The 14,217-nt window shown below is 41.1% G+C and overlaps 1 protein-coding gene across 3 annotated transcripts in view; it reads left to right on the forward strand.

Moving 5' to 3' along the window:
• Positions 1 to 14,217, forward strand: part of SERTAD2 (SERTA domain containing 2) — a 409,456-nt gene that overhangs the window by 176,788 nt on the left and 218,451 nt on the right. Inside the window, exon 3 of one of the 3 annotated variants that reach the window (XR_015296669.1) lies at positions 6,062 to 9,617. The exons of 1 other annotated variant lie outside the window; for it this stretch is intronic. Coding sequence is in view for 1 of the 2 variants with exons in the window: in XM_086927604.1 (XP_086783730.1) it covers positions 6,066 to 6,995 (930 nt within the window). In the remaining variant the exon portion in view is untranslated. Of the gene's footprint in view, positions 1 to 6,061; positions 9,618 to 14,217 lie in introns of those variants that run through there. One more of the 3 variants, XM_086927604.1, reaches the window with a different exon arrangement.

Genomic DNA, 14,217 nt, shown 5'->3' on the forward strand with positions numbered 1-14,217 from the left:
ATCAGTACCAGTTTCTTTGACTTAAGAGGGTAGCCTACAGCCTATTTTCAACAGGATGAGACCAGATCAGAAAGAAGTCTTTGTTTATATACTTCCATAAGCGTAGGAACCACGGAAGTAATGGCGAGATGAGCTGCTTTCATGGGCAGAGGACCAAGAAGGAATCCATACATAATAGAAGATAGCAAAGTGCAGGTAGACTCAAGGATGGGAGGTTTAAAATGGGCTAAAAGCTAAAAAAGAAAAAGGCCCCTCCACATTGGATGAACCCCAGTGGCATTAGGGCCAGAAGGAAGGAGTATATATCATATGTGTCCTGTATTAGAGGAGAAGAAAGCAGGTAATCCCTCTTGATTTCAAAGGCAGGTATAAAACGTTTGCAAAAGCTGAAGATGTGCGCTTTTAAGCAGGACATAAAATATTGTTTATGAACATTCGAGGAGTTGATAATGATTGTGTAACTTTTGTATTTTTCCTTAGATTCATTTTGTCAGGTATTTTCCGGAGAAACAAGGAAAACTGGGAATCGGTAGTCATTACCTGAGAACACAGACTCCCAGTTCAAGTGCCTCTTTGCACTCGAGTTGGGATCTGTACAGCACTCGGAATGATTGTTTTACTATAGTATGTATGGGCTTTTATGTAGTGCAAACCTTGTTAGAATGAAAGAAAAAGCTGTACGAAGAACATTCGCTTATAGAAACAAATTCAACAAGCATTTACAATGCAATGATCTCTGCATTATTAAAGGTAGAGCTATTGCCATTGCTCATAATTTTTTTTATCATAAATAAATGGCATTGTCATTTACATTGCCAATAGCTTAATCGTTAAATAAATGGCATTGTCATTTACAATGCCAATAGCTTAATAGCTCGCAAATGCATGATCTATTGCATTTACACCCACACAAAGCCACACACACAAAGCCACCCACACACACATACAGAGCCACCCACACATGGCGATACACACACACACACAGAGCCACACACACACACAGAGAGTACACACACACCCAGAGCCACACACCCAGAGCCACACAAACACACCCAGAGCCACACTCACACCCACAGCCACACACACACCCACCCAGAGCCACACACACACACAGCCAGAGCCACACACACACACACAACCAGAGCCACACACACACACACCCAGAGCCACACACACACACACACCCCCAGAGCCACACACAAACCCACCCAGAGCCACACACACACCCACCCAGAGCCACACACACACCCAGAGCAACACACACACCCAGAGCCACACACACACAGCCACCCGCACACACACCCAGAGCCACACACACCCAGAGCCACACACAGGAGAGCAAGCACATGGCGATGCACACACACAGAGCCACACACACACACACACACACAGCCAGAGCCACACACACACACAACCAGAGCCACACACACACACACCCAGAGCCACACACACACACACCCAGAGCCACACACACACACACACCCCCAGAGCCACACACAAACCCACCCAGAGCCACACACACACCCCCACCCAGAGCCACACACACACCCCCACCCAGAGCCACACACACACCCAGAGCCACACACACACAGAGCCACACACACACAGCCACACACACACACACACCCAGAGCCACACACAGGAGAGCAAGCACAGTGAGGTTGCATAATGTTTCGCGACTAAACGCTTGCAAAGCGTATTTTATTGTCAGGGAAAGACACCAGAAGATGTCAGGAATCAAATTGGCCTAGCTCCATGGGGAATATTCCAATGCCTGCTTCAAAAGGAAAAAATAATTGGCATCTAGTAAGATAATCATTTATTCTTTGACACGCAAGTAAAAGGTTCAGTTTTTTCTAGAAAATAATTTAGGATGGTACTGTCCTACCTGCCAACATAATGTCACACCCAAGCAAAAGCAGCCAATATGTTGTGAAAACGGAACTACTGCAGTCTTTATTTTGGTCTTTGTTGGGCTATTAAAACAATTGAAAAGCACACAATGTTGCTTTTAAGGGTCATATAGGAACTGGATATATCACGTTTCTGAAGCCAGGAAGCTGCTGCACTTGCTTCCGGTTTAAAGGATACCCTGTTTTCCTCTTTTTTAAAGTCCTCTGCCTCGAGAACAAGCTTCACAACGTAATCGAAAATACACCCCTAGCTTAAAGCTTTACTCAGCATAAACTGGTCACAAGTCCCCTTTACAACAAAGATTAATTAACTTCCCAAAGTGGAGAAAGCTAAAGCGTATTAGGTCTCTTCTACCTAGGATGTGGGATGTTATGCTATATACACACATCCAATTGCTTCACAGTTTTACAATTCTGCATGTGTGAAGGATGATTATATAGCTCTCCTTGAGACTGTGCCTTTAGCGACGAGTGACAAGCCATGTTTTTAATTTATTTAATGTTGGAGAAGCCTCCTCTGTGATGTTGTGGTTAATGAACTGGCAGCCTATTCAATATTGCGATTGTCTTAATCCACAATAAAACAATTCAAATTTAAAAAAAACTAAGAAGCATTCCGTTAGCAAATAACGTGAATAAAAAAAATAATGGCTGCTAGTCATCACTTTGCATCCTCATTTGTGATAACAAACGAACATTAAGGCCATGTTAACTGGCAGAGAAGTTATAGACGTGCCATACTTGGCTGCGAGAAGTGTGTGTACTCTTTTAGCCTTCTTTCTAGGGTGAGTGTCTTGGAGAATGGATGCGGACAGGTTAGATTTCGGAGCCTGGAGAACGGATAACTACACTGCGTTTTGCAGGACTTGGGGGCAGGGAGTGCAACCTTTTCCTTAGGGAAAGTCTAAGTAATCGACTCTGGTGTTCACAAGTAGTCGAGGGGTGGGGGCGGGTGGTAGTGTGCAGAAGCAAACCGACTGTACTGAGAAAGCCATGTGCTTCACGACAGCCGTAGATGGACTGGCAGTTCCCTTACATTCCAGTAACATCCTGCTCCTTACCCTAAACAACTCTTAAAAGCTGACGGATCCCATCTGGGCCGCTCACCTGCCAAGAAATTCTCATGGCTTCTAGAGCCGAGAGCGCTGTAGGGGCCGTCGAGGCTCGGATATTGTAAACCCACACCCCCAGACTCCCACGGCTAATGCACCTCATAGCAAAATAACCACAACACATTAAAGAGTGGACCTTTCCGAGAGAGATGCTCATGAGTGTCAAGAGAGAGGGCCACCTCAGCGGGTTTCGGGGCACTGCATCCATGAGGAAACGCTAACCTCAGAGCCTGCCTGGCAGCGGCTTCCTGGCTCGGTGACCTGCGGGAAGGGCATGCCCTTGCTTTCGGCGCTGCGAGGCGGCCTGTGAGCAACACTCCCACCTCAGGCAGGCAAGAGCCTCACCGGTCGACAGGGGCAGAGAGGCTCGGCCGGAGCCCAGCGCCCACAGCTGCGCCCTCATTAGTGAATGGTGCCCAGCGCGCGCTGCCTCGCGGCCCCTCATAGGCGCGCGAGCGTTCCATGACTGAGTCCTATTACCTAGCCCCGCACAAATCGCGCTGCAGCGAACACAAAAACTGTCAAATACACACTGAGACGAGTGCCGACACCCACCCGGCCACCACCACGTTTAAAGGAGTAAATAAGTAACCGCTTAAAAATAACACTAGTTTATCCATCCGACTGCCCTCATGCGAGGCTATGAGCTGACCACGGAGTTATCCCCGCACACGACCACTGAGGAAGTGGTCCACAGAGCAGCGCATGCTGTAGGGTTACATGAAAACCAAGGGTGGGGCAAGCCCTCAGTTCCCAACTAGCGAAATGACAGCAGCGAACACACCCGTAGTACTGCTGTGTTCCTGCCCCAAGTCAACTAGATGAACACTCATGAACAGAGCAGAATGGGGCAATTGTCCCACTATGTAGGAAACACGGGCTCTTCGCCGTGACTGGTGCAGGTCAGCAGCAGCAGCCTGAGGGCACAAGTGAAGCTCCTACCCGAGCGCCGAGAGGTCAAGCCAGCTGTGCGGAAGGACGGCCGGCGGCGAGCATAAGCCAAAGTGGCTGAGCTGCCCCCATGCCAGGTGTAAGGGGTGAGCGAGCGCCCCTAGTCCGGACCTCAACGGTGCACAGGTGCCCGATGGAAATAACTGAGGCGAAGGGAGCGGCGAAGGGCTCCAGGAGGAAAGAGGAAGCAGACCCGACCGGGAAACAATGGCAGAGGAAGAGTAAGTGGCAGCTCTTGCTCCCATGGTCTAAACACGGAAGAGCTCATCAAGTTAAGTAAAATAGCGCTGCGCCGGCCACAAAAGAGCTCAAAGCAAAGGGTCACCAGAGCACGGCCCCGGCGGCTCACACAAGCACCCGAGGGCGCCTCACCTCCTCCTCGACAAGCAGCGGAGGGCGCCTCACCTCCTCCTCGACGCTGCTCAGGTGCTCCCCGTCCTGCTTGTGGCTGCTCATGGTGCAGAGGTCGGCGGCCGCTCCCTCCAGAGAGACACAAGCACAACGAGGAAGTACAATTCCTCACAACGAAGCTAAAAAAAAAAAAAATAGCCGCCGCAAGCTTCCGAAAATTTCGAATTCGGGGGCGTGGCTTAAAAGTGGAAACAGCACGAACACGCCCCCGAATCCAAAAGAGACGAAGCTTCTTTGGAGGGACGCCTCTCTCCTCCAATGGCTGGCCTCCGTTTAGGAAGCCAGCCAATGGAGGAGAGACGAGGACAGAGGCGGGTTTAAGCACCCACTGAAAGACATTAATTCTCAGACTTCCGGCTGGCAAGCCAGCCGTCGGTCCGAGACCTAAAAACTAGAAATACTTTTTCTTCTTAGCTGCTAAGCTGTTATTTTGGTTGAGCAGCTGTGTTCTCATAACGTCAATCCGCAGTACATCATTTGCCTTATGTCTTTACTGATCCTGCATAACTATTTTGGCTCAATTTCTGCCTGACCAACTGCTGTACCAAACGCCTAGGTGAAGGATCTAAAGCTGGTGCCCTAATATATGGTAGTGGGGTAACGGTAGCTCCATACATCGATTTACGTTTCTTTTTAAATGCCTTCTTATCAAGTTTGTATTTTTTGCAAATATAACTTGAGGCAAATCCCTTTTTGTGTTTTTGTCCCTAGTTTACATTGAATTGTCGTTTGGGTAAAGCATAACATTTGGGTCCATAATTTTTATCTTTTAATATTTCAAGATATTCGCTTCGGAGGAATCCTTTTCTCTTGTAAATGCATTTGCATGGTATAAACTGTGATGTATAGTTTTTAGGCGGTAACATTTTGGACCGGAATTTATTACCAGAAAAGGCCTGTCAGACAAGTGTGGGTGTGTTCTGTTCCAGAGAACAAAGATGTGAATACTACATATTCTACCTTTTGTATGACTGCACTGCATTATCAGAATTCAACTATATTCACGCTTTGGTCTTGACAATTCCATCACAGACCAGAGTCTGATTTGGGGTTGTTTGAGTTTGGTAATCAGTAGTTTGGGTGTGTGAATGATGCTGCTTTAAAGTTTGTGTCTGCTAGTGTGTATGCTACTTTGGTTAATAGTGTTTGGTGTCTCTAGGTGGAGATCTTTACCAATTCAGCTTCAGTGCATTCCATCTGGGAAAATTTGTGCATGCCCAGCCTGTAGTATGTGTCTGAGGTAACTGAGATTATGATGTTTTGTTAGTTCCCACGCTGCCCCTTTAACAATGCTTACTGTAGGGTTTTTGTCTAGTGTGTTATGCAGTTGGTTCATGCATTATTTGTTGATGTTAAGTTGTAATATTGTTACTACAGAGTGAGCTGGCTGTTGTGAGTTCCTTGTGTGTGTGTTTGTCCCTGTTTTACATTTTCCACTATTAAAACATGATCTCTTCAGATTGATATTGTACCCCTGATGATATAATCAGGATATCTTTAATTTGATGCTGTTGAACTTATATTTAAATCCATCTTCCATCTTATCTTAACACACACACACACAGACCCCTCCCCACCCCTGTGTAAGCCCTCAGTTTTGTGATGTGTAAATATTAATTCTTCCAAAAAAATTGTGTTCCACAAACAGATCTGAACAATTTTTTTCTATTTCAGATTTATGTTGGGTAAAGGAGGAAAGCGGAAGTTTGATGAGCATGAAGATGGGCTGGAAGGCAAAGTGGTGTCTTCAGTTGACGGTCCTTCTAAGGTGTCCTACACTCTACAGCGCCAGACTATCTTCAACATTTCCCTTATGAAACTTTATAACCACAGGCCATTAACAGAACCACGCCTACAAAAAACTGTTTTAATTAACAACATGTTAAGACGAATTCAAGAGGAATTGAAACAGGAAGGCAGCTTGAGGCCTGTATTCATCGCCACTTCGCAGCCTGCTGATTCTCTTGGTGACAGCTATCAAGAGGCACAGCCTGCTTTCAGCCATCTTGCTTGCCACCCGGTTCATCCAATTGACTTAACAAACACTACGCCACTAGAATCCTGCCTCACCCCAGCCTCTTTGCTTGAGGATGACACTTTTTGCACTTCTCAGGCTTCCGAAAGCGATAGCCCAACTAAACTACCACAGCCGCCAATTCAACCTTTAAAAGACAGTTTCTCTTCCGCCCTGGACGAAATTGAAGAGCTTTGTCCAACAACACCTACCTCTACCGAGGCAGCCGCAGTTTCTAAAGGTAACTCCAACGAGCCTAGTATTCAAAAGATTGAGGGACTCCACGAAGGCAAAGCAAGTGAATCAAAACTAATGGACTCCTTGCCTGGAAATTTTGAGATAAATGCTTCCACTGGCTTTCTTACAGACTTGACCTTGGATGATATTTTGTTTGCTGACATTGACACATCTATGTATGATTTTGACCCTTGCTCATCTGCCTCTGGGCCAGTCTCAAAAATATCTCCTGTCTCTGCAGATGATCTTCTTAAGACTTTAGCCCCGTACACGACTCAACCAGTCACCCCGAGCCAGCCTTTCAAAATGGACCTAACCGAACTAGATCATATAATGGAGGTGCTTGTTGGGTCTTAGCAGCGTGACTTTTTATGCACCTTGATAGACATTTTGTAGTATTTTTACAATCCTCCCTGTCCCCTTTCAAAAAATTCACAGCGCTGTGCATGCATCTTTGTTTGTCATTAAAAAAAAAAAAACATGAACACAAATTTTTTTCCGGGAGAGTTGGAGTGCCTTCATCCCTGTATGACCACTGTCGAGGCATTTTGAGTGGTTCTTTGAGATCTAGTATCCCAGTATAGGAAAGATTATGTATTGTAAACAAAGTAACTATGTTATAATGACATAAATTAATTGTAAATGCCAAGCACAAGGATTATGTTTGAGAAAGCAGTTTATTGCATGTCTTCTTCTTTTTTGTAAAAGGTTTTTTTGGTAAAAGTAACTTGTTTTATCATAGAGCTAACCCTCCCCTTTTTTAAATAATTTTGGTATTGCAGCATAAGTTGATATAGCAATTTGGTCTTTTTGGAGGCAATAGCTGTGCCTCTACTCAAAGTATTGCCTCTACGTGGCTGTATAGAGATTGCCGCCCAAATGCATTTGATATTTTTGTACAGATTCTGCAGTTTATGCAATTGTGTTTTTTTCTAAAAACAAATTCTGTTTGTACTCTCAAAGGAGCTATTTTGATGGGTGTTCTCAATGAATTCCTGCTTACTCCAATCCTACAAGAAATGCTGTACTTTTATATAAAGTTGTAAAGTTTTCTATGCATATAGTGCATTGGAAGATATTGGATAAAACCGCTTTACCATCGCATTTCCTGGAACACAAAGTGCTTTAAGCAAGGGCTGAGAAGACAGTACATGCATTTACAAGTGGTTTTAGTCCTTGATGCCAACACCTTTGTCTGAACTGTTTTCCTGGGCTCACTGCTACTTACAAGCAAGCCTGTAAAGATGTCAGCAGGAAATAGCTGCAAAACATAGCATTAGGTCGTAAAGTCTCCTATGGATTTTCTGGTTTCTCCATTTGTGATGTCATTACGGTGTTCCACTATCTGAAATCCCAACACTATTACATAAAAACCATCCAAATCGCATTTGAAGCCATTAATCTTGCATTAGCCACAGCTATCAAACCCGTATAGCAGTGTCCACTCCTACTATAATATTCATATCTCAAAATCAATGTCTGAGATTCTCATTAGATGGGCAGTTTCAAATATTAGTATTATCTTGTATTCCCCTCTGCTCGTCTCAGTAATTCAGTTACAAAATGTGATCACTGGCTAGTGGGGAAATGTATCCTTTGCAAGGAGCTGTTACTGGTCACCTTTCTCTTGCTTGGGAGTACAAGGGAATTGTGGGTAAAGGGACTTATCAAAAATCCTTGATGGATCATCTACAAAAGTATTTGATACAGTTGGGGAAAGTGTGAAGTTTGGAGGATTGTAGTGACTGTGGGAAGTTGGCCATTGTCCCGTGAAGGTGCTGTTGTCTTGCCCGTGCTGGAGGTCCTCAGGGTAACTTCATCGTTAGAGAATTCAACACTTTGCAGCTGGGCCCAGTTATTCCCCAAACCTCTTACCCAAGCCCTCTATCTGCAATGGCATTTAAACTGAAGACAATGAAAAAGAATATCTGAGGCTTTTGATATGGCAGCCAGTAAGTCACTCCCCACATCGCTTGATTGACACCTCACCCCCCCCCCCCCCCACCCATAATGTTCACTCTACGTTTTCAATACTTTTGTTGTTTTGTCATTTGGGCATCTTTGAGTTAAAGAGAAACTCCAGCCATTTAAATCGGTTGGAGAAGCCCTGATACCTGGTGCCTTAACTTTTTTGCACACAAGATCTAAGTTATATAAACCTCTTACTGTACATCAACTTCACACCAAGGTTAGGAAGGCATGACATTCTCGGATGACCTATGAGTGTGGGAGAATTCGAAATAAACTCGTCCCAGTCCTCAACCAGCTCACTCAAAATGTAGACTTACTAGATTCCCAAATGCTTACTGTGCAACAAAAGTTTTTACATCAGTGTTTTTGCCATGGTTTTTTACAGGGCTTGTTTTCTTGTTCAGTAGGACTGCCCGCCCAGAATTGGTGTTGCGTCCGTAAGAAGTTCATAGAACATTATTTGTGTTATAAAGTCATGCTCTTCACATAAGGTACATGTGAATGACTAAGGCAATTGCCCAGTGTTTCGCCAGAAGGAAAAAAATCCTCTTTTCTTAATAATAAATCCTGTCAGTTTTTTAAACTTTTCAAATAGTCTCCCGTAGAAAAACAGGCAGAAATTTACATTCTGTAAGACAGCCGAGCCAACTTAGTCTGCCAGTTTCTCTACCTCCTGCACTACGAAGATGACTGGTAAGCCAACTACATTATTACTAAAGTACGAATTAAGATGGCTTCCTTACATGTTATTGCCACTTGAATTCTGCCACTCACCCTTCTGTATGTTCAACATTGTCCCAAGTGGATTGCATTGACAGCGGATTTATAGCGAGACAATGCAGATGACTGTCGCCACATTTCATATATTTAAAAACAAAATGCTAAAGCCCCATGCAAAAAACTCTTTATTCCAAAGAATGTCAGTTTGTTCCTTTAAGAAAGCATTTCATTTCACTGATTAAAAAAGGTGCTAAAAGTGGGCACCAAAAGTATTACACCCCTGACAAATTTGCTTCTTGTCTGTTTAGATTCGTTTTTATTATTACTTGTGTTTCTTTGTCTCCTGCAAATGGAGCTATTTCATTTTGCAATTCGGCCACGCTAATGATTTTTTTAATCCACAGTTCCTGTTTATACTCTCCATTCGTTTTGAACATTTCTGTAATGAATCTGCGGACAGCTTTCTATGCATGTCTTTCTCCATCGCATCTGCAAAGTTATCCATTGCTGTGCACATAGGTTTTTATTTTCAAAGGGGTATATGTTTAATTTAAAAATATTTGCAATGTATTATGCCTGTTGCTGGAACTGCGCTGTCATTTTAGCTTTTTAATGGTACTTTTGCTGTTAAGTGCAACTATACAGTTGGAATGCATATGGCTTCTTTAGGAATAACTTTTATAATAATTTATTTAAGACATTTTAAATTATATTGCACGACATTTGGCAATATTGAGTGAATTCTGCTCGCTTCTTGCCATGGATAAAATTGGGTCTATCTGTGTTGAAGAAGACATTGTTCCAGGAAGGCACTTTACGTATGATAGGTCTGCTAGTTTCTTTTTCTAAACCTGTGTGGTCCTGTGTGTGTCTTTCAGCATGTGTACTAACATACAGAGCAATACACGTATAGACAAGATATGTAGAACACAAGAGTCACTAATTGGTTGGATTGAGAGAGACATGTTTCGATCAGGAGTAAATATACACACACACACATACATATATATGTGTGTGTATGTATATATATATATATATATATATATATGTATATGTATATATATATATATATATATATATATATATATATATATATATATATATATATATATATATATATATATATATATAATATTATATTTATGCCGTGCTGGTTAAAATAAATGTGGCCCAACATGTTATTTAGAAATACAGATTCAGATAGTTATTACTAAAGTACAAAGGTGATAGATACTACCACAGTAGAGGGGAACTGACTTGAGAAAACACTGATTAATGATGCAAATATTTAATTTTAGGATCACTTCACAGTAGAAAACTGAAGCAATACTGGCAAGGCTTAGTTACTCAGATTTTATCACACTGAATGGATTTGAAATCTTTGATCTGGTTCTAGATAAATACTTTTGTTTATAACTACTGCACATGAATAAACCAGCACGGCATAAGCCAAACAAGCATATATAAATATACTGTATATATTGTGTGTGCGGCTGTTAGTACATAAACAGTGGTTTCAAAACGTGTTACTTATGGCAGTAATTCATGCCCATGACTTGTATCCTGACTCAGTGGAATTACTTAAATCATGGATTTGTTGCAGATTGCACCCAGAAGAAAGTTTAAAACTTTTTTTCTACTCTATTAAAAATACCTAATGGATAATGTGTCTCGTGGTCCAGAGTATCGCAGACTCTGAGTACTCTGTCGCATTCTAAGTCCTCACATATCTCCTCTCTCTCTCTCTCTTCCTCTCTCTATATATGTATATATATGTGTGTATATATATATATATATATATATATATATATATATATATATATATATATACACACATACACACCTCCTCTGCTTTTGAAGGTTATACAAATGCTCCTTTGCAGGTGAGTTTATGTGCCTTGTACACTGAACATCAACGACAAGGCAACTGCTTTTAAAAACAACTTTATAGTACAAACTGAAGTTAAACTACTCTGCTACCATTTTTGTAGCACTTTTCTTTTGAAACCACTGTTTATATTTGTTTCTCCTTTGCTAATGAATGGAAGAATGCCTTAGATTTCCGTCACCTAATACATGATTTTTGGAGGCAGGATGACATATGCACGTGCTGGGGTATGGTGTATTTTTTTTTAATCTGTGGGGCTAGGTTGTGTGTGTTTATATGCATACATGTACATGCCTCTTCACGCCCACATACACCTATATTTCTAAAAACAAACCCTTCTGGCAAATGTCTCATGACGTAAACTATTGCTTACATAACATAATTAACACCTATTCAAAGTTTCCTGTCCTCAATTATAGCTAAATTATTTTAATAAGAATTTTTCAAGGTGTAATCCTTTTAAAACAAGTCGATATAGGCGAACGCACAGTTTTTTGGCATTGATCTAAATACTGAAGACATTGTGTGTTTTACAATATAGATTGGAATCAGCGGGACCACTATTCTGTAATTTGTAGAACTGCTTCATCTTGAAATGCTGAGTTGCTGTTTATTCCTAAGAATATGGTTCTAGACCACACTATAGGACAATACCTGCTTTGAAAGTTTCAACTTTAGAGCACTATTCGGCCCTTAATGTTGCAAAATTAAAACTGCCACAATAGTGAAACACTAATTTGTGACAAACAATGTACTGGTGTTGGGAATCCATCACTGTCCAGAATAAAGCCCCCAATTGATGTTCGTTTAGTCCTTCAGCATTTGAGAAGTACCATTGACACAAACTTACATGTTATCTTCATTGGTAAGAAATAGATGGGAATGTACGCGATAACCTATTTTGCTTAACCAAAAAGGCAGATTTCAATTTTTTACCGAATAAACTGCTTGAACTAAATGCTCTGATTCTGTAGTACCTAAATATATTCTTTATAGTTAAAAATAAATGTAATTTAGGAGCAGTCAGCATGTTATTGAAAGGGGGAAGCAGCCTACCCTGATTTTGTACTGTATCAAATATAATTTTGATACCTTTTTATTAAGCTTCTCTTTCTTAGAAAGAGAAGAGTAATTTGGGGTTATAAAATCACAGAAGGCCATGGTTCGTTTAAAGGTACATCATGTTTTTCAATTATATTCCTGTGTTATCCCCTGCTGTGATGTACGCTACATCTGTGTAGAGTGCAGGACAGCAAGAAATTAAAGAAAAACCTTAGAACAAACCATGCATACTGATGTGGCTGTACATGGCTAAACATTGATGTGCAATGAAGTGACAAGAAAAGAGCAGAATAGAGGCGCTTTGGATTTGAAGTGATTTTTATTTTCCTAAGTTATTTATTCCTTTTCCCTTTTTTGTAAATATATTTATTTTTGTGCCGCTAACATCTGGATTGTAATGTGTATAGAATGTATGATAGGAATGCAGTGCTTTGTAGGAATACAAGTCTGAATGGAAGATGGGCAGAAGAGGCTCCTTTACAAAAAGAAAGAAAACAAAACTGCCTCCTTTTTCTTAGTGAGATGGGCAATGTGCCGAATTTCTCGCTTTTTCATGGGAGTCTGTTGGTTTGAAATAAGTACTAGGTGTTTAACTGTTAAATGTTTACCATCTACAGATGTATTATGGAACCTACTGCAGTTTGTTTGAGGTTACAGTTTAATTTACATTGTTGTGTGAAGGACTCATGGTCTAAACAAATGCCAATTTGTACATGTAACAAAATGCAAGAAACACATTGGAAAGTACAACCCAAATTAAATGACATGTAGGAGCAGCATCCCTTTGGCTATGTGTAAGCAAGAGCCGGTACCAGGGTGAAGTATAAAAGATCAATGTATTAATTGGACTTTGACAATCACATTTGTTTTTCAGTCCATGCAGGACTTTCTGAAAAAAACAAGATCATTTGCAAATTTCTGTCCTGTGAGTAAACGCTCCTTGTTTCCATCTTCATGGTGGCTTTCTTTTCTTAATTGGTTTTCCACTAATTTGAAATTGTGAATGGCCTTCAATTAAATTTTGCAGGCCTAAGAGCCCACCTTATAATTTTTAAATAAAACAAAAAATATGGCTAGTCTCTACAAATCATACCTTTTGATCATCTCATGAAATTTCATTTTTTTTACAACACAGTGTTTGCAATATTCTCTGCAAACATTATTTACTAAAATGTTTCTGATCGTAATACATACTGGAACCTCAAACACTGTTCTGCTACATTTTTATTGTTATAAGTACATGTAACTGCAAAGATTCCTAGAAAAGAGCAGTGTATGCTAACTGTTCAATGCACGACTGTTAAGTGTTAGTTGATGTCAAAAAGGAAGGATGCATTTTCCCCCACAGACCTTAGAGCTGTGCCTTTTCTATGCAATATTGCAGACAACTGAAACGTGAAATCTTTATTCACGTGTAGGTATGGACTGTAATCAAAATAATTGGACAAATGTACATGAAAAATGACCGGTCTTTTGTAGTTTTATATTATACAATAAAATTAAAATATAAACTGGACTTTATGCGTTTGTCAATTACTTCCTAGGCCAGCTAACATGTCAACTTTGCTAACTTATTTGTACCAGTATGCCTGACAAATGTTCCCAGGATATAGTTTTAATGGACCAATATTTATTATCTACTGGAAAAATAAATTGCACTTTTTACGTTACCTGTGAATGAAAATGGTGCTGTTCTAAAATGTTAGATGTTTATCCTTAACATCTACAATCACACACACATCATCACCATGGTGAATTTTTAGGCTTTTCCAGGACCCTAGAGAAAGAAAGTGCGCTCCTAAACATGTAGAAGTAGTGCAAAGTTTAACCTTTCACAGCAGCTGTCATGTTCAGAACTGTTACAGGTATAGTACAGGTACAATATGGCATGCCTTGAAAACGAAATGTGTTTCAAAATTTGAAGAGGTTGGTGAGCAC

Source organism: Lissotriton vulgaris, chromosome 6 (genome assembly GCF_964263255.1).
Source record: "Lissotriton vulgaris chromosome 6, aLisVul1.2, whole genome shotgun sequence".
Taxonomy (NCBI): Eukaryota; Metazoa; Chordata; class Amphibia; order Caudata; family Salamandridae; genus Lissotriton; species Lissotriton vulgaris.